The sequence below is a fragment of the Orycteropus afer genome, unplaced genomic scaffold (genome assembly GCF_000298275.1).
Source record: "Orycteropus afer afer isolate SDZICR_OR568_19922 unplaced genomic scaffold, OryAfe1.0 scaffold00042, whole genome shotgun sequence".
In the NCBI taxonomy this organism is placed as follows: Eukaryota; Metazoa; Chordata; class Mammalia; order Tubulidentata; family Orycteropodidae; genus Orycteropus; species Orycteropus afer.
Genome location: NW_006921629.1, coordinates 13,237,790 through 13,257,303, shown reverse-complemented (window position 1 = coordinate 13,257,303; position 19,514 = coordinate 13,237,790). Strand labels below are relative to the sequence as shown.

Genomic DNA, 19,514 nt, shown 5'->3' with positions numbered 1-19,514 from the left:
ACAGCCGTTTGCAAGCTTCTAAGACCCCAGTAGGATGTAGAAGAGTTTTTGTGTAGTATGTTATGCCAGTTGAGCGTGATGTCCCCTGTGACCATGGTCCCCAGCCCATAGGTCCAACTACCTGCACCCTCAGGGTAGCTGGTTATGGCCAAGAAGTCACCACAACCTTGTCCCTTGTTAGCTCTACTATATTGTCCAGTTATTTTTGAGTTGGTGGTATTTATGCCCAGTGATATCTGAGAGCTCTGGAGGAAGAAGGCACATGGATCTAGGGGAGTGGTCAGAACAGGCTGGTGAGGACTAGATTAGGCAAGTTGCTCAGCTGTGGCTTCAGTCACCAGAAAGGTGAGGGGGACATGAGTCACAGTTGCAGAGTGGGCCAAAGTCCTCCAGGCCCCCTGTCTCATGTCAGGAGTCATCCTAGGGCACTTGGGGGTTAAGAACCTATTAGGGCAGCCTGTATTATCAACATATAGGGCAACAGCTTAGAGTGGGAAGGAGCAAGTGGTGGCTAGGGGTGGGCAGCCTATGTATTCCTCCAAGTTGGGGTGGTCCAAGTCCCCGTGATTTCTGTGCATAGGATTGTGCGGCATCTGGTCACTAGGGGGGCCAGTTGTTCTCACACACACGCACTGGGGCTCCTTGGCACCTGGCTTATACAGTTTCCTGGGGACGCCAATCCAGTCTCTGCTCACACCGCCACTGAGGATAGAAGGAAAGAGGACTGAAGCAGCATGAACTCATGAGTCCCTGGGAAGGGGAGAGGAGGAAGCACTGAGCTAGGCCTTATGAAAAGCAGCAGCCATTCACTCCCCATCTTGGGATTTTCCCAAAGCAGACGTCTGTAGAGCTCAAACCCTGCACCTGCATGCTCCCTCCTAACTTCTCCGGCATCCCCTGCACAATGCCACTGCCACCTTCTCCAGGTTAAGAACAGAGCCCACTGTTCTTTCATTGTGCTTCCTCAGTGCCTGCCTCAAATCTTCCTAGGAGGCATCACCACCACACCGGTGTTAACAGCTGTGACAGGGTTTCCCTCACTGGCCTGTGAACTTCTCAAAACTACATAGGTGTGAGTCTCTCCTCTCTTTCCCACTACTTCCCAGCCCAGGGCTCAGTCTTGATCTTCAGGTATGGGGCCCAGCAGGCCTTGACCTGGGGTATAGTTGCAGGCTGTCCTGCCCCCTGTAGAGATCCAGTCCTTGATGTTGCCGGGTTCCACAGATGGAGGATTCAGCTCTGGCCCAGCGTAGTCTAAACAACCTCCTAGTCCTGAACTCATCTTGGGGTACTGAGTTCAGTCTCCTGTGGTCTCACAGGCCTTACAAAATGAAAATCCAATTCTTGGAAATGATGCCCCATATAGTTTCCAGCTGGGACCAGGAGCACTTGTCAGAGAAACTCTGTTACCCAGTTAGAAACCATCCCACCTGGAGCTTACCCAAGAACAAGGCTGTTCCTCCAGCCATTCATCACATCATCGTGCTCCTTACTCCACACCGGGCTAGAACTCAGTCACACCTGCTCCCTGACTTTAGGGAGTGTTTCTCCCAGTCTAATGGGGGATACACACATGTAAGTGGAAAACAAATTGGGCTGAGGCATAGGGGTAGGGATAGGGCCCTCAAACTCATTGGGGATGGTTTTGGAAGGGCTTTATGGGGAAGGCAAAGCGTATGCAAATCAGTCATGGGAGCAAAGTCATGGAAGGGGTCAATCAGACCGAGATCAAGGCTGCAAGGGAAGAAGAGGGAGCAAAGGCACACATCAAATGGACAGGCCAGTGGTACCACTCACAGGGGAACAGTGTTACGGTCACCTGCGTTTGGGTTTATGCCCTAGCAAGGCTCCTTTCTGTCCTAGCACCTACCTCTAAGCGGCCAGGCCAGGTTCTCACAGCCCCCTCCTTCCCTTTCTCAAGACACGACAGCACTGGAGAAGCTCTCTTCAAAACTAGTGGCCCAGGAGAGAAGGGGCTTTCTTTCCTGCTAGCTTCACCCCTGCTCCCCTGAATTTATGCAGGGAAATGTGTGATGATTGATGGATACCGAAGCTGGGCCTAGAGAAAAGTAGTGGCTTCGGCTGTTTGCTCATCGGTACGATGAGTCACTCTCAAGGACAGCAAGAAGGTATGGCCTATCCTTGCTGAAAAACACAGGTCTACAGTTCAACAAGGAGCTCTGGTAGCATAGTGCCTAAGGCACTTGACTGCTAACCAGAAGGCTGGCGGTTCAAACCCACCAGCCACTCCTCGGAAGGAAGACTGGGCAATCTACTTCTGTAGTGATACTGCCTTGGCAACCCAAGGAGGGGTCGCTATGAGTCGGGGCCGACTCAATGGCACATAACAACAACAATTCAATAAGTACAGAGTCATTCCTCTCACCCTGCCAAGCATGAGCAGAGATTTCCCTGCTGTCCTCAGTGGGAGCTGGATTCTTCCTTTAAGGCCCTTGAAGCTAGAGGTATTTGTTCAGTTTCTTGCTTCCTTCATCCCGTTTCCAGAGAAAGGAGGTCTGAGGGACTTAAGCAGCCGTTTCAGTCCAGGCTGGCCTCATGATCACAGAAGGAAATTTTTTTTTTCTCAACTTCCCAAACTAACTCAGAATTATCCTCATGGCATCATTTCTCATCTGGCTCACCTCGTTTTACTCCTACAGGAAAGGACTGTACCATCAGCTGGGTGGTATTCAGAATTGGCAGTATTTTTAAGGCCACCTCAGGGCATCACCATAAGCACTCCTCCTCCTCCTCAGCCCTCTTTCCATACAGGAGACCGAGGCCCTGTGAGAAACAGTACTTTTGCCTTCTCATTCTGAGGCCAGGGTTTCTTCAGCAGAATCTTTGGGGAGTTAAAAAAAATAAATAAATAAGATGCCCTGGTCTCAACTGTAGTACTCTCATTCAGTTATCTGGAGTGAAGACCCACCATTGTTATTTTTTAAATTTCCCAGAAGACTCTAATATGCAGTCAAAGCTGAGAACCTCTCTACCCCAGAGCATTTGTACTGGGGGAACAGTCCCTGGGTGAACAGCTGTGGCTTCACTGAAAACGTACAGGATGACCAGGATCTGATCTGGGAGAGGAGGGGGACAGAGGGAAACCTGTTTACCTCTTTTGGGAACACCAGAACCGGGTGCCCCTAGTTGAGCTCCACTCAGCATTGCACGGCGGAAACTTCTGCTTCTCTTTCATTTCCTGTTCACTTGCCTCCAAGCCTTTAATGATCATGGCTTCTACCAGGGTCAGTGCTGGGGTGGGTAGCCCATCCTCTCCATAGAACCTTCCTATCACCTTTCCTGTGGTGACGGGAACACTGAGGTCAGGGTGACAGTGGGAGCGAGGCACACACAGATGCTTAGCTTCTTCAAGCCGTCAGTGAGACTCAGGTCCCAGGGTTTCTGCTCCCCGCCCGCTTCAGGCTCTGTAATAGCCTGTAGGGTGCTTACTTATTAAGACCTCATATTGGAAGGACTTTCGGTGCCTTCTGTCCCAACCTCTCTCAACATCTTATGAGGTCCCTGATAGAAGCACCCTTGTCCTAGTCCTCCTTATGGAAATTACAGAATCCTTCTGACTTCCAGATGTCGGTTCCCTGAGGGTAGAACCATAAAGGATTCATTTCTCAAGCTTCACAGTGCTTGGGGCACATAGCAGGTATTCAGTAAAGTTTTGATGAATGAATAGCTAATTGGCTAACATTTTTGTAACTCAATTCTTACCAACATTCAATTATTTTATCTTACGTAACCATAAATAAGCCACTTTTTGGAGCATTTGCTGTGCCAGGCACTATGCTAGCACTTTCCTAATATTCTTTTAAATCCTCATAACAGTGCTATGACAGAGAAATCATTGTTCCCATGTTCATAGTAAACAGACTAGGAGATCGAATAACTTAGGAAGTTTATGTAGCTAGTTGAGTGGTCTGACTCCATGTTCTCACCTCCATCACTCTCTTCTGGGTCAGGCCGTCTGTGGACATAAGTGAGTGGAAACTGGTTTTTATTTACACTTGCTTCTACTCCCCCTCACCCCCAAGGAACTCTGGCAGGGCAGTGGTTAGAGTATTTGGCTACTAACCAAAAGGCTGGTGGTTCAAACCCACCAGCTTACTCTGTGGGAGAAAGATGAAGCAGTCTGCTTCCATTAAGATTTATAGCCTTGGAACCCTGTGTGGCCATTCTACTCGTCCTAAAGGGTCATTATGAGTCAGAATCAACTCAATGGCAGTGGGTTTGGTTTTGGTGTCCCCCCACATATTCCTGTCAGAAATTTTAAAGGTCTCAGCTATGGCAGCAGCCAGCAAGTGGTCTGCCAGCCTACAGACCAGAGCTAAGAAAGGATCCATTCTCCCACAGTGCAGGGACTTTTACCTGCAAGTCCTGAGGTACAACTGGCCTTCACAGGCAGCTTCTGTCACAGGGCAAGAGCAGCAGCTAAAAGCATTCCTGGGTGGTGTGACCAAGTAGGAGGCAGCACCAATGGATACCAGCCCCCAGCTGGTGGATCTCCTCTTGAGCCTCTAAGAACTAACTCTAAATTAAATTCCAAATGGCACTTAGCTTCAGCATGTGCCTTCTCTCAGGCCCAGCTCCCTATGTGTACTTCCCTTATTCTATTAATGTCACAGCCTTTGTTACCTAGATTGGGAGCCCTAGATCTGACTCCTCCACATCTAAATCATTAACAAATTAGCAAGTCTTGTCAGCCTTGCCTCTAAAATACAGTCTGATTCTGTCCATTCCTTTCCATTTCCGCTGCTGCCACCCTCAGCCAAACCATGGACTTACCACACGAGTCTCCCAACTGGCCTCTCTACTTCAGCTTATGCCTTCCTACAGTTCAGTCTCCACAAACCAGCTTCTGAAAACATGAATCATATCACCACTGTGCCTGCGTAAAACCTTCCAGTGGCTTCTGAAAGCACTTGGATAAAACACAACCTTCTTATCAAAGCCTCCAACACATATGTGATTTGACTTTTTGTTTGCTTCTTCAACTTCTTCAAGCCACCGCCTCCACCACTTACTGTAGGTGCCAGACCACTGGTTTCTTTTCTATTCTCTGGCCATGTTCAGCTGCTGCCCACACCTCAGGCTCTACTGTTCCCTCTGCCTCAAATACTCTTGTCCCTGTGTGGCTGGCTCCCTCTCATGGTCCAGGTTTCAGCTTAACTGTCATCTCCTCCAGGAGGCCTCCCCTACCCCCACTCATCACATCAGTTTTATTTTATTGGAAGTGTCTGATTGTTTACTTGTTTATGATGTTTCTCGGCACCAGGCAAGGCCGCAGAACTCAAAACAGTTTTAGTACAGAGTATTCATTTGAAATACTCATTAAATGCATAAATGAATAGACCAGAGTCCTAGTTGCAGGCCTGCGTAGGACATATTACACAGGGGCTGTGTACTACATGGTGGCAAGGCTGTCTTGGCGGGTTTTAGACATGAGACCCAAAGAGGACAGTAGTAGTAGAGGTAACAGAGAAAGAATTCTAGAGGCTGTCATGAGAATGGTGGTCACCACCGGCTGGGTTTTCAAGCCAATGCTGCATCCAGAGTATGACAAAAGGCTACACAGCTTCCCGCGAGGCCTGGCCGTGTGGCTGCTAAGATAGCTTCCTGGATATCTTCACTTCAGTGAGAACCCTTATAAAGCTTTCATCCCGACACGTCCTGAAGACTTCCCTCTCCTCCAGAATGAGCTGACAGACACAGGAGCTATACTCAACTCATCTCTGACTCCACGAGGACCAGAACCATCACTTATTCACAGTAGACACTCAAATATATCCTGACTAAAGCCCTTCTGAGGCATTTCTGACCACGTGGCCCTACATACCCCTCCACCAGCATATTATTCAAGGGAAACTAGTTCACTCATCTCACTACATACAGCAGGAACCTTTCTAGTTTGCTCCTCAAGTCTCAGTATGCAGTGTTTGGTCTGCCATCCTCTGCCCAAAGGACTTAACTTGTGTTGGGCTTTCTTTTCCTTATTAATTCAGCAATGTTTCAACCTTGGTTTGGCAGCCGCATGGAGAATAGGGGGAGTCAGGCTCTCTGAAGGGCAGATAGATGGATGGAGGACAGTTCCTCCAAAGACAGACATGGTGTAGCATGAGGAATGATGTGGGAGAGACTGAGTGAAAACAAAGAAGGGTATGCTACAGGTTGGGATGACAAAAGCCAACAATGGAATGGGGGACTGTAAATACAGAAGCGCAAACTTCAGACATTAGGAAAAATGTCCGGACCACTTTTATGTGGAGGGAGCAGAGGAGTATTAAAAATGCCAGGGTTCTCAGAAAAGGTAACTCGAATTGTAATGACAGAAGCAGACATTCAGAGGCGTTGGGAGAAGAGACAAAGAACTTCGCTCATGAAGTGACACTGGTGTTCCACAGGAAGTCAGCTGTGTCTGAGTGGGGTCCAGGGGGCAGTCCGAGCTGCAGACAGATGGAGAAAAGGGCCCAACCGTCATACTTCCGTTTGCAAAGCAATCTAGTGAGTCTTTAACATTTCTTCAGACAGCTTTAGGTGTCTTCCCATTTCACAGGTGAGTTCCTTCATGTCTCACCAGTAAGCAGCTAGTACAGTGCCCTGCACAGCTGGCTGTAACAGATGTTTGATTAGCATCACTGTCTTCTATCTGGGAGACAATTCATTGAGGATGGACAAACGTTAGTATTTGTCTCTTCAAGGACAAAAAGGAAATTTGTCAAAACTGCACACAAATTTAGGTTTCAATCCTTCCTGGCTGTGTGGTGAAGCCAGATGCCTGGTTCACATGAGACAGGAAAGCTGGTGGTTCACAGATGGTGTAGGCAACCGCTAGAGTTGGGACAAGAGGCCAGAGCACATGGCTTGGCAGTCCTCTCCCAAGAAGAACAGTAAGGAAAACAGGTGTTCCATCCACCTCCTCTGATGCTCACTGCCACGCTAACAATCAGAGTTTAAGATGAAACGTCCATGCTTTCAGATTTTAACCTTGAGCCAAATCCTCAAAGAATCCCAGCCCCTTAAAACAAACAACAACAACAACAAAACAACATTGCAAGACAATAAAATGCAATCTGTGGAAATGACCCATGGGCTACCTACCAACGAATTCATAATTCTTCTCATAAAATGAAAGCCAGTTCTGAAGAGTCAGCAAATCAGAAAAGGACAGGTCAGATACATCATCCACAAGGCCTGCTTCAGAGCAGTCCCCAGTCACGAATGCTCTGGACGCGTCTCGGCCTGTAGGAGAGAAGGTGCCCGGGGATTAGGTTGTAAATCACCAACAGGGAACCAACTCAGCAGTCTCTTTGGTGGGAAACATCTGGAAATCCCTAATCTCCACCCTCAGGCAAAGTGAATGCCCTGCATTTCACTCTTCCCTTTACTTTCTGCAACTTTTAACATAGCTGACCACTTCCCATGGCTTCTATGACACTATACTCTTGGTTTCCCTCCTACTTCATTAGCTTTGCCTTTTCTACTAGCTTCAAGGGTAAATTCTTCTCCACCATTTCTGCTCTGTATCAGGAGCCCTGGTGGCACAGTGGTTGCATACTTGGCTGCTAACCAAAAGGTTAGTGGTTTGAACCCACCAGCCACTTCATGTGTCAGTCTGTGAAGATTTACAGCCTTGGAAACCCTATGGTCAGCTCTACTCTGTCCTATAGGGTCACTATGAATCAGTCAACTCGATGGCAGTGGGCTTGGTTTTGTTAGCACTGTTCTATACACATGCTCATACCTAACAATTTCTTTCACTCCCGTGGTTTCAAATACCACCTCTACAGCAAAGTCCACCAAATTTGTATCTTTAGCTCAGACTTCTCTTGAGCTCCAGACCTGTATATCTAAATGTCTACTCAACATCCCTTAGGTGTCTTACAGACATCACAAGTTCAAAAATATCCCCAGTGAACTAACAGTCACCAATAACCCCACTCCCAAGAAACGTGCGTCTGCTCTTGCTCAATAAATGTCATCCAGTTGCTCAGTCCAGAAATGGAGTCCTTGACATCTCCTTCATCCCCCATGCCCAGTCAATCCCAAAGTCCTACAATTTCTCCTTAAATAGTTCTTAAATCAGTCTGCCTGTCTCCATCTTTGCTGCCACTAGCCAAGATGCCATCACCTCTCATGTGAACTGCTACAGCAGGCTCCTAATGGGTCTCCCCACATTCACTCTTGCCCACTCATCTATTCTCCGTATAACACTTAGAATAATTTTTTAAAATTGTTTTATTGTTTAGAATATGCACAGCAAAAACTAATTCAAGTTTCTATGTGTACATTTCAGTAACTGATTATGTTTTTTAGTTATGCAGCTATTCTCACCCTTACACTAATATTTTAAACACAAAATGATCATGTCATGCCCCTTTCACAAATCTTCAGTGGCTTCTCTTTGCCCTATAATAATGGCCAAATTCCTTAAATATTATTCAGCACCTGCACCTGCCTCACCATGACACACTCTTCACTGTTCACTGTCTCGGTCAGGCTCGACTTCTGCAGTTAATTCTACTGCCCAGCTCCTCCCCACACCAAGGTCCTTGCACTGCCGTTTCCTCTCCCCCCATCTCTTCACCTGGCTATTTCCTACTCATCTTCCAGATTCTTCAGGAAAGCTCTCACAATTAAGCCCCTCCCCCCAACTCCCCCACCCCAGTCTCCGCCTCCCAACTAGGTTAGAGCCTCTGGTAATTACCAGTACTTTCTCCTTTTAACACTCATCACATTAATTGTTTGTGTGACAACTATTTAATGTTTGTCTTTTCTCCTAGTCTCTTAAGTTTTATCAGGGCAGAGAACACACCAAACTCACTTAATACTGATTTCCCAGTGTCTGGTACAGTAGTACCTGATCCTTAGTGAATGCTTGATAAATACTGACTGAATGAAACACACTGATTTCCAACAAGGGTGCCAAGACAATTCAATAAGGGAAAGAATTGTCTTTTCAACAGATGGTGCTGAGATAAATGAATAGCCACATGCAAAAGAATGAAATTGGGCCTGTATCATATTACATACAAAGATTAGCTTAAAAAAATAGGTCAAGACCTAAATGTATGAGCTAAAATTATAAAAATCTTAGAAGAAAATTGAGGTATAAATCTTTGTGACCTTGGATTAGGAATAGTTTCTTAGATATGACACCAAAAACACAAGCAACCACAGGAAAAAAATAGACAAGCTGGACTTCATTCACCAAAATTAAGACTTTGTGCTTCAAAGGACACTATAAAGAAAGTGAAAAGTCAACTCAGAATGGATGGACATATTTGTAAATTACGTATCTGATAAGGGTCTAGTATCTAGAATATAGACAGAACTCTTATAACTAAACAATAAAAAGACAAATCCATTTAAAAATGGGCAAAGGATGTGAATAGTGTATCAAAGAAGATAAATAATAAAAAGTACATGAAAAATGTTCATATCATTAGTCAGTCTCTCACTCACTGCTGTCAAGTCATTTCCGACTCATAGTGACCCCTCCCTCGGTTTTCCAAAGAGGTATCTCTACAGGAGTAGATTGCCCAACCTTCCTTCTGAGGAGTGGCTGGTGGGTTTGAACCTCCAGCCTTCTGGTTAGCAGTCACATGCCTTAGGCACTATGCCACCAGAGTTCCTAAGTAGATTGCCCAATCTTCCTTCCAAGGAGTGGCTGGTGGGTTTGAACCACCAGCCTTCTGGTTAGCAGTCAAATGCCTTAGGTACTACGCCACCAGAGCCATTAGTCAGTAGGGAGATGTAAATGATCAACACCACAATGAGATACTTTAAACTTACTAGAATGCCTATAATAAAAGATAAACCAAAAAACCAAACTCACTGCCACTGAGTCGATTCCAACTCATAGTGACCCTACAGGACAGACTAGAACTGCCCTATAGGGTTCCCAAGGCTGTAAATCTATACAAAAGCAGATTGCCTCATCTTTCAAACAATCAACCTTTTGGTTAGCACTTGAGTACTTTAACCATTGTGCCACCAGGGCTCCTTAATAAAAAGATAGAACATAACGAATAATGACAAGGATGTGGAAAAAATGGAACCCTAATACATTTCTGGTAGCATAGTGCCTAAGGCACTTGACTGCTAACCAGAAGGCTGGCGGTTCAAACCCACGAGCCACTCCTCGGAAGGAAGGTTGGGCAATCCTATTTCTGTAGTGATACCGCCTCAGAAACCCAAGGAGGGGTCACTATGAGTCGAGCTGACTCGATGGCACATAACAACAACAACAACAATACTGCCAGTTTCTCAAAAAGCTATCATATGACCCAGTAATTCCACTCCTAGGTGTATACTCCCCCCCCCAAAAAAAAACCTTATAATTGAAAACATATGTTCACAGAAAAACTTATAAACAAATGTTCATAGTTTCACAATAGCTATTCACAGTAGCCCCAAAGAGAAACAACCCAAATGTCCATCAATTGAAGAATGGATAAACAAAATATGGTACCTCTATACAATGGAATATTTTTTGGCCATAAAAAGAAATGAAAAGGAATGCTACAACATGGATGAACCTTGAAAACATTATGCTAAGTGAAAGAAGCCAAACACAAAGGCCACATGTGTGACTCCATTTATATGAAATGCCCTGAATAGGCAAATCCATAGAGAAAGTAGATCAGTGAAGGCTAGAGAATCAGGGGTAGGAGAATGGGGAGTGACTGCCTTAGGGGGACACAGGGTTTCTTTTCTGAGATGATGAAAATGTTCTGGAATTAGATAGTGGTGATGTCTGCACAACACTCTGACTATACTAAGACCTGAAAATTAAGTGTATACTTTTTTAAAGTGAATTTTATGTTATATGAGTTATAGCTGTATTAAATAATAATAATAATGAATGAGCAAACCAATGAACCTATCTGCTTCCCTACTAGACTGTGGGCAGTGGGGCGCACTGATTCCTAGCACCTGGCCCAAGGTAAACAGTTGCCCTCAGTCATTCCAACTCATGGCGACCCCATGTGTGTCAGAATAGACCCATGATCCACAGTTTTCAATGACTGATTTTTTTTCCCAGAAGATCACCAGGCCACCATGGGTGGCCTCCAGCCTTTCAGTTAGCAGCAGTTGGTAACCATTTGCACCATGCAGGATTCTGGCCACATGGTTGTGGTTGTCACGGTAGTACTGACTAAATATACACTGAACGATTTTTGGCACACAGGAACTCAGTAGACAGAAGAGCACATTGCAAAAGAAATAAAAGATTTTATCCTCACACTTGTGCCTACAGCCAGAATAGCTGAGTCAACACGTGGCAGGATAGTGAACCAAAGAGTGCCCTCAACTGGCAGGCAGAAAAAATCTTTGATTCTAATCTCAGCAGTGCTTCTGACTCACGGTTATTTGCCACTGAGTCAATTCCGATTAACAGCTACCCCCATGTGCTTGAAAACCAGAGTTCTCAAGGCTGTGACCCTTCGGAAGCAGATCACCTTCCAAGGCAGCTCTTAGTTCAAACTGCCAACGTCTCAGCTAGTAAAGTGCTTCGCTGTTTTGTCCCACCCAGGGATTCCTGTGCAGCCCTGGGGAAGTCGCTTCCTCTGCAGGATTGCTTGAGGAGCCTGGCAAGACCAACTGGACTTAATTCCTTCTCTGGCAATGCTTTTATTTCCAGAGTTCTCTCTGGAGAGATGGAAGTGACTTGTATTTAACTGCCAAAGGGAGCTTCCAATTCCCTTATGATAATGACCAGTGGAAAATGCGTATGTAAATACTAGCCTAGTCACTGGCCTTAAGCTTGCTTTGCATTGTTTTTTAAAGTCTGGAAGGTGGTCAGTTCTCCCTGACTTCCAGGCTTGTCAGGCAACATCTCAAAGTATAAAAGGCCGATGGTCCTAGGCCAGGCACTGCCAGTACTTGGTTGTGAAGGCTTTAGCCAAATCCTATCCATCACTCCCCTCAGCTGTAAAAACTGCAGAATGACCTTCATTTGACAAATGTTCTTCCAGGCCTAACATATGCACAGCTTTGTGCTAAGTACCGAGGGACTACAGAGGTGACCAGACCCTCACTCACCTCAGTCTTTTTTAAGGAAGGCAAACAAGTTCACCTGTACAAGAACAGTTCAAATCAAATATGTTATTTTTAGGAGAAACGGGGCGGAGAGGGGGACGGGGAGTGAGGGAAGGATAAGAATGGTTATTTCCAAGGGGACATTAAGAAATAGTTCGAATTAGTAGGGTAACTCTGAGGGTAGGGGCAGGGTCTCAATCATTTCTGTGCCTTAAGAGCACAGTCTGGGGCTTCTAACAGCGACAAAGTAACCAATAAGAGGCAGATGTGTTTCTCGAACACAAGTCACGCCGGACGGTGGGAATAATAGGTTAGAGGCCGCTAACAGTTGACCCTAGTTCCGACTGATAAAGAGACCAGAAGGACTGTGCGGCTGAACCCGGCCCGAAGCGCCGGTCTAATGAAGCGGGGAGGGGGAAGCAGATGAATAATGAATGAACGACCGGCAGGCAGCGACTGGCCCGCGCCAAAACAGTGAAAGGCGTGGACAGCCTCGTTGATACCTGCGAAGCCGCTATAGTGGGCCCCAGGTTCGTAGTGTCTCCGGCCAGAGGACACATCGTAGACACGGCCCAGCAACGCCAAATAAAGGCCCGGGTCCCCTGGGCCGCCGCGATAGCGGGCCAGCTCCTCGGGTATGAAAAGGCGGCAGCCAGAGCGGGGACTCCACCAGCCCATCAACCAAGCTGCCACCATCGCCGTTGCAGCTACGGCCAGCCCCAGCATGAGCTCACGTTCGCGGACCCTCAGCATTAGACAGTCGCAGCCCCTCGGCACTTACGAAGTTGCCGCCTTTCTATCCACAACTAAGATGGCGGAGACGTCGGCCATGACGTCACCAGCGCGACGCCCTATTTCTCTCGTCCGTCTGTCACTAAGGGGACAACAGAGGACGGAAAGGAGAAAGTCCTTGGAAGAAGTTCACTCCCTCACTCCCACTCTTTCTCGTACTTATTTTAGCAAAGCTTGTGAAAGTGAAGAGATTCCGAGAACGTGGGGCAAGCAAAGACCTCCGCTTGTCCATTGCCCACCCCCAACAAAAATGGTGCCAAGGGAGGCTGCGGGATGACGTTAACGTTACGACTTCTTGGAAATCAGTGTTCCATACTTCCCTGCGGCTCTCCCGTTCTAGCTGTCGGTGGGTTTGTCGAGTCCGCTTGACGGCGCCTTTGCGACAGCAGTGTTCACTTGACGGCGAGGAAGCCGGAAGCCGCTGCTGCCGCCGCCGTCGTCCCCTCCCCGTCCCCGCCCGCCGGGTGCCGTCGGAGGTTGACAGGTCGAGGAGGGGAGGCGGCGGCGGCAAAGCCGGGCGCCCAAGACGGAGTCCCCATGGGGAACGCTCCGAGCCACAGCAGTGAAGACGAAGCGGCAGCCGCCGGGGGCGAAGCCTGGGGCCCGCACCAGAACTGGGCCGCGGACTCGGGAACGACCTCCGGCCCGGGCCCCGCGGCCCCCGCGTTGCCGCCAGCCGCGGCTCTGCTGGAGCCGGCCCGACTGCGAGAAGCGGCAGCTGCGCTGCGGCCCGCGCCGCCCTGTGAGTCGCTGGTGTCGAGGCACCACGGCGCGCTGTTGCGCTGGCTGGAAGAGAGGCTGGGCCGTGGCGAAGAGTCCGTCACCCTGGAGCAGTTCCGGGAGCTGCTGGAGGCTCGTGGCGCCGGCTGCTCGGGCGAGCAGTTTGAGGAGGTCAGGGCGGGCTAGCGACTGCGGGGGCGGGGGCAGGGCAACCGCCCCCAAGGGCGTGAAGAGGTGGGCAGGGGCTGTGGAGAAGCCAGGCAGGAACCCAGAGGGTCCTCAGGTTCCGGGAGTGGGGGCATGGGGCTGGCGAGATTCACGTGGGGCGTTTCTAGCCTCTTTACTCTGGGCGCTTGCTAAGTAAGTGTCATTCTAACCTTTAACAGAGGTACGAAAAGGCCGGACTAGGCCGACCTTGATCTGAAGAGCTGGACGAGCCCAGATATCTTTGCAAGTTGTAGTACAGTCATTTGTACAGTTGGCTGACGCCAGAGCTTTTGTATCAGGGAACAGAGCAATTCTAGGGCTCGAGGAATGGCACTAAAAATCATTCTGCTTTATTGGCTAATGAAGTTTTTCAACGCACCTTTCTAGTCCATTGTGGGCACTTAATAAATGTGGAGGGCAAATAAAGCTGGAAAAACTCACATTCTAAAGCTGTTCTCATCACGCAAAAACTAGCTTTTCCAAACCACATCTGTTTTTAGGTCTCAAAGAACCATAGTTCAGAGTCATTTAAGCTTCCATAAAGGAGCCCTGGTGGCACAGTGGTTAAAGTGCTTGGTTGCAAACCCAGAGGTCCATGGTTCGAACCCACCAGACTTTGGGAGAAAGATACTGTGGGTCAGAATCATGGCAGTGGATTTGGTTTGGAAACCTCTATAGGCCTTAACTGAAATAGATAGGCAAATAATCAGGTTTTTTGTGAATACTTGCAATTTTACAGTTCTTAGTATAATCACCAACATCATTATTAAATCATTAACAGTAAGTTGATTTGTCAACAAAAGGTTAGCGTTGGAAGGGATCTTAGGAATTGTCTGTAATGAACACTTCATTTTAGACTTAGACTTACTCAGGAACACCCAGAATCATTGGCAGAACTGTGGCTATTGCCCAGTCTCCCCCTCTCCCCCTCTCTCCCTCTCTCTCTTTCTCTCTGTCTTTAATGTCCCACTGCCCAGCTAGGAAACCCTTTGGGGTAGTTCTACTATGTCGTATAGGGTTGCTATGAGTCCAGATCCACTCGTTGGCACATAACACAACACACCTCCTTGGGGTCCTTTTTTTTTTTTTAAATACTCCATACTATAACAGGAGCTCTGGTAGCATAGTGGCTAAAGCACTTGACTGCTAACCAGAAGGCTGACGGTTCAAACCCACCAGCCACTCCTCGGAAGGAAGGTTGGGCAATCCTATTTCCATAGTGATACTGCCTTGGGAACCCAAGGAGGGGTCGCTATGAGTCGGGGCCGACTCGACGACACATAACAACAACAACAACAACCATACTATAACAACAGCAAAAAAAGCTTTACTTATGGAATTGAGTAAACCATGTAGAATCTCCTCATTGTGAATGGTGAGTACAAAAAACAGTAAACTGTCAGGTACTTGTGCTATTAAAAAGTATTGTATGCTTTAAAACTAAAGGCTTACAAAATATTTTAAGAATGTTTTCCTGTACATGACCAGAATTCAGATAATGTACTTTGTGCATTTTCCATTTTCTTTAAAAAATATCTTTAAGGCTTCTTGACTCTTAAAATATTGTTTATGTTAATCAGTGACTGCTCTTCTTTATCTCAATGCCAAGAGTACACACACTTTCCACCTTAGTGCCTAGGTATATAAGGAGCTCTGGTGGTGTAGTGGTTAAAGCATTTGGCTGCTAACCAGAGGGTCAGTGGTTCGACCCCACCAGATACTCTGTGGAAGAAAGATGACAGTCTGCTTCCATAAATATTTACAGCCTTAGAAACCCAGCACAGGTAGCTGTGAGTCAGAATTGACTTGGCGACCGTGAGTTTGATTTTGTGGTACCTATGCCACTCCTCGGAAAGAAGGTTGGGCAATCCTACTTCCGTAGTGATACTGCCTTGGAAACCCAAGGAGGGGTCGCTATGAGTCGGGGCCGACTCGACGGCACACAACAACAACAACATGTATATTATAGGAGCTCTGGTAGCATAGTGGCTAAGGCACTTGACTGCTAACCAGAAGGCTGGCAGTTCAAACCCACCAGCCACTCCTCGGAAGGAAAATGGGGCATTCTACTTTCATAGTGTTACTGCCTCGGAAACCCGAGGAGGGGTCGCTATGAGTCGGGTCCAACTCCACGGCACATAACAACAACAACATGTATATTATGAGAATATGAAGTGGTGGAGCCAAAAGTGGTATGCAGATCTGCTCAAGGATTTAGCACATTTCAGAATTGTCCAAGGGCTAATGGAGAGGAACGATGTTTACATTGTGAGAGTGTCTGACAGTAATAGAGCCATGGTGAAGATTATAGGAGTCCTGTAATGTAAAGCCAAGAAGTCTTTCAGCCGTGGTCCAGATAACACTCCAGGGCTATGGCATTCTTTTGTTCCTTAAACAAATACTTGTCATCCTTAGGAATCCTATGGGGCAGTTCTGCTTTATCCTGTAGGGTCACTATGAATCGGAATTGACTTGATGGCAGTGAGTTTGGTGGTGGTTTCTTTTTTTAAGGAGTCCTGGTGGGAGTTAAGGAAGCATCCGGTACTAAGTGAAAGGTTGGCAATTCAGATCCACCGAGAATACCTTGGAAGAAAGGCCTAGCTGTTTGCTCCTGAAAGATCATAGCTACTGAAAACTCCGTGGAGCGCAGCTCTACTCTGACGCACCTTGAATAACCATGAGTCTGAATTGACAGCAATTGTGGTTTAAGAAGTCAAGGAAGCCTTACAAAGTGACATTTCAGTTCAGATTTGAAGGGTAAAAGTTAGCAGGAGGTAGTAGTAGTGTTTCGGGCAGAGAGACTCACACAAAGGTCATATACACAGAGAATGTGGAAAAAGTCTACATGGTGTATTATTTTTAGGGGCCATCAACTAAGTTCTGACCCATAGTGACCCTGTGTACAACAGAAGAAAATACTGCCTAATCCTGAGCCAGTCTCACAATTGTTATGTTTGTTGCAGCTATTGTGTCAATCCATCTCCTTGATGGTCTTCTTTTTCAGTGACCCTGTACTTTACAAAGCATGATTTCCTTCCCCAGCGACTGGTCCATCCTGACGACATAACCAATGTATGAGAGGTGAAGTCTCACCATCCTTGCTTCTGAGGAGCATTCCAGCTGTCCTTCATCCCAGACAGATGTTTGGTCTTCTGGCAGTCCATGATACATTCAGTGTTCTTCCCCAGCACCACAATTCAAATGCATCAGTTCTTCTGTAGTCTTCCTTATATACATGCATGTGAGGCTGTTGAAAATTCCATGGCTTGGATTGGGTACACCTTAGTCTTCAAAGTGACAACTTTGCTCTTTAGCACTTGAAAGAGATCTTTTGCAGCAGATTTGCCCAATGCAGTATATCAGTTGATTTCTTGACTGCTGCTTCCATGGGTGTTGATTGTGGATCCAAGTAAAATGAAATCCTTTACAACTTCAGTCTTTTCTTCATTTATCGTGATGTTGCTTATTGGTCCAGTTGTGAGGATTTTTGTTTTCTGTGTTGAAGTGTATCGAGTCTTCACTTTCAGCAAGCAAGGTTTTATCCTATGTATATCGCAGATTATTAATGAGTTTTCATCTAATCATGATGCAGTATTCTTCATATAGTCCAGCTTCTTGAATTATTTGTTCAGCACACAGATTAAATAAATGTAGTGAAAGGATACAACCCTGATGCACACCCTTCCTGATTTTAAACCATGCAGTGTCCCCTTGTTCTGTTCAAACAATAGCATCGTGGTCTTTGCACAGGTTCCTCATAAGCACAATTACATGTTAGGAATTCCTGTTCTTTTCAGTGTTATTCATAATTTGTTATGGTCCACATAGTCACATGCCTTTGCGTAGTCAATAAAACACAGGTAAACATCTTTCTGGTATTCCTTGTGTTCAGCCAAGATCCTACAGATGTCAATAATGATAGCCCTTGTTCCACGTACACTTCTGATCTGGCTTGAATTCTGGCATTTCCCTGTCAATGTACTGCTGCAACTGCTTTTGAATTATCTTCAGCAAAATTTTACTTGCTTGGGATATTAATGATATCATTTGGTAATTTCCACATTCTTTTGAATCACCTTTCTTTGGAGTGAGCACAAATAATCGATCTCTTCCAGTAACTAGCAAGGTAGCTGTCTTCCAAGTTTCTTGGCATAAACAAGTGAGTGCCTCCAGTGTTGCATCCATTTGTGGAAACATCTCAGTGAGTGTTCTGTCATTTCCTCAAGGCTTGTGTTTCACCACTTCTCTCAGTGCAGCATGGACTTCTTCCTTCACTACCATTACTTCTTGGTTATGTGCTACTTTGTGAAATAGTTGAATGTTGACCATTTCTTTTTGGTACAGTGACTCTGTGTATTCCTTCCATCTTTTTTTGATATTTCCTGCATTGTTTAATATTTAACACACGTTGTTGTTGTTGTTAGGTACCGATGAGTCAGCTCCAACTCATATCGACCGTATACGTACAACAGAACGAAACACTGCCCAGTCCTGTGCCACCCTCACAATCTTTGCTGTAACTGAGCCCATCATTGCAGCCACTATGTCAGAATATCTTGTTAAGGGCCTTCCCCTTTTTTGTTGACTCTCCATTTTACCAAGTATGATATCCTTCTCCAAGGAATGGTGCCTTCTGACAACATGACCAAAGTAGATAAGACAATGTCTGGCCATTCCTTCAATATTGCAACTCAAGGCTTGAATTTTTTCTTTAGTTCTTTCAGCTTGAGAAATGCTAAGCGTGTTCTTCTCTTTTGATTCTGAACTCCAGATTTTTGCACATTTCATTATAATACTTTACTTTGTGTTCTCAAGCTACCCTCTGAAATCTTCTGTTTGGCTCTTTTACTTTATCATTTCTTCCATTTGCCTTAGCTAGTCTCCACTCAAGAGCAAGTTTCAAAGTCTCTTTCAACATCCATTTTGGTCTCTTCTTCCTTTACTGTCTTTTTAATGACCTTTTGCTTTCTTCAGTGTGATATCCTTGATATCACCCCACAACTTGTCTGGCTTTTAGGCATTGGTATTCAGTGCATCACATCTGTTCTTCAGATGGTATCTAAATTCAGATGAGATATGCTCGAGGTTTTATTTTGGCTCTTATAGACTTGTTTTAATTTTCTTCACCTTCAGCTTGCATATGAGCAATTGATGGCCTGTTCTACAGTCAGCCCCTGGCCTTCTTCTAACTTACGATATTGAACTTCTCCATCACCTTTTCCCACAAATATAGTCTTATTTGCTTCCTGTGTATTTCATCTGACAAAGTCCACATGTCACCATTTATATTGTTGAAAAATTGAATTTGCAATGAATTAGTTATTGGTCTTGGAGAGTTCTGTCATGCAACCTCTAGTGTCATTTCTGTCACTGAGACCATATTTTTCAACTACTGATCCTTCTTTGTTTCCAACTTTGGCATTCCAATCACCATTAATTATTAACGCATTTTGATTATGGGTTTGGTCAATTTCAGACTGCAGAAATCTCTAATGTGGTGTATTGTTGTTGTTGTTGTTAAGTGCTGTCAAGTCGTTTCCGACTCATAGCGACCCCATGCACAGCAGAACAAAACACTGCCTGATCCCGCGCCAGCCCCACAATCCTTGCTATACTTGAGCCCGTGATTGCAGCCACCATGTCAATCCATCTCGTTGAAGGCCTCCCCCTCTTTCGTCAACCCTCCACCCTACCAAGCATGACATCCTTCTCCAGGGAATGGTCCCTTCTTACAACATGACCAA

General features: G+C 46.1%; 2 protein-coding genes across 2 annotated transcripts in view; one reads left to right on the top strand and one right to left on the bottom strand.

Annotated features, from left to right (window-relative positions):
• Positions 1–485: 485 nt before the first annotated feature.
• On the bottom strand, positions 486–12,804 carry LOC103194132 (neuferricin). Its single transcript, XM_007937491.1, has 4 exons — positions 12,555–12,804; positions 7,108–7,248; positions 3,114–3,300; positions 486–702 (listed from the first exon to the last, which is right to left on the bottom strand). Exons 1-4 carry the CDS (start codon positions 12,802–12,804, stop codon positions 486–488), a joined length of 795 nt encoding a protein of 264 aa, XP_007935682.1.
• Positions 12,805–13,380: 576 nt separating this feature from the next.
• Positions 13,381–19,514, top strand: part of ZZEF1 (zinc finger ZZ-type and EF-hand domain containing 1) — a 155,797-nt gene continuing 149,663 nt past the window's right edge. The window contains exon 1 of the mRNA XM_007937490.2: positions 13,381–13,734. Within this exon, the coding sequence (XP_007935681.1) occupies positions 13,381–13,734 (354 nt within the window). The remainder of the gene's footprint in view (positions 13,735–19,514) is intronic.

Bases quoted from the DNA above. Each gene is read 5' to 3' on its own strand.
- LOC103194132 (XM_007937491.1), bottom strand. From the start codon at position 12,804: ATGCTGAGGGTCCGCGAACGTGAGCTCATGCTGGGGCTGGCCGTAGCT. The intron at 7,249-12,554 runs GTATCAACGAGG...TCTCTCCTACAG, and splicing joins CCACTATAGCGGCTTCGCAG to GCCGAGACGCGTCCAGAGCA. The intron at 3,301-7,107 runs GTAGGTAGCCCA...CCGTCACCACAG, and splicing joins GAAGAATTATGAATTCGTTG to GAAAGGTGATAGGAAGGTTC.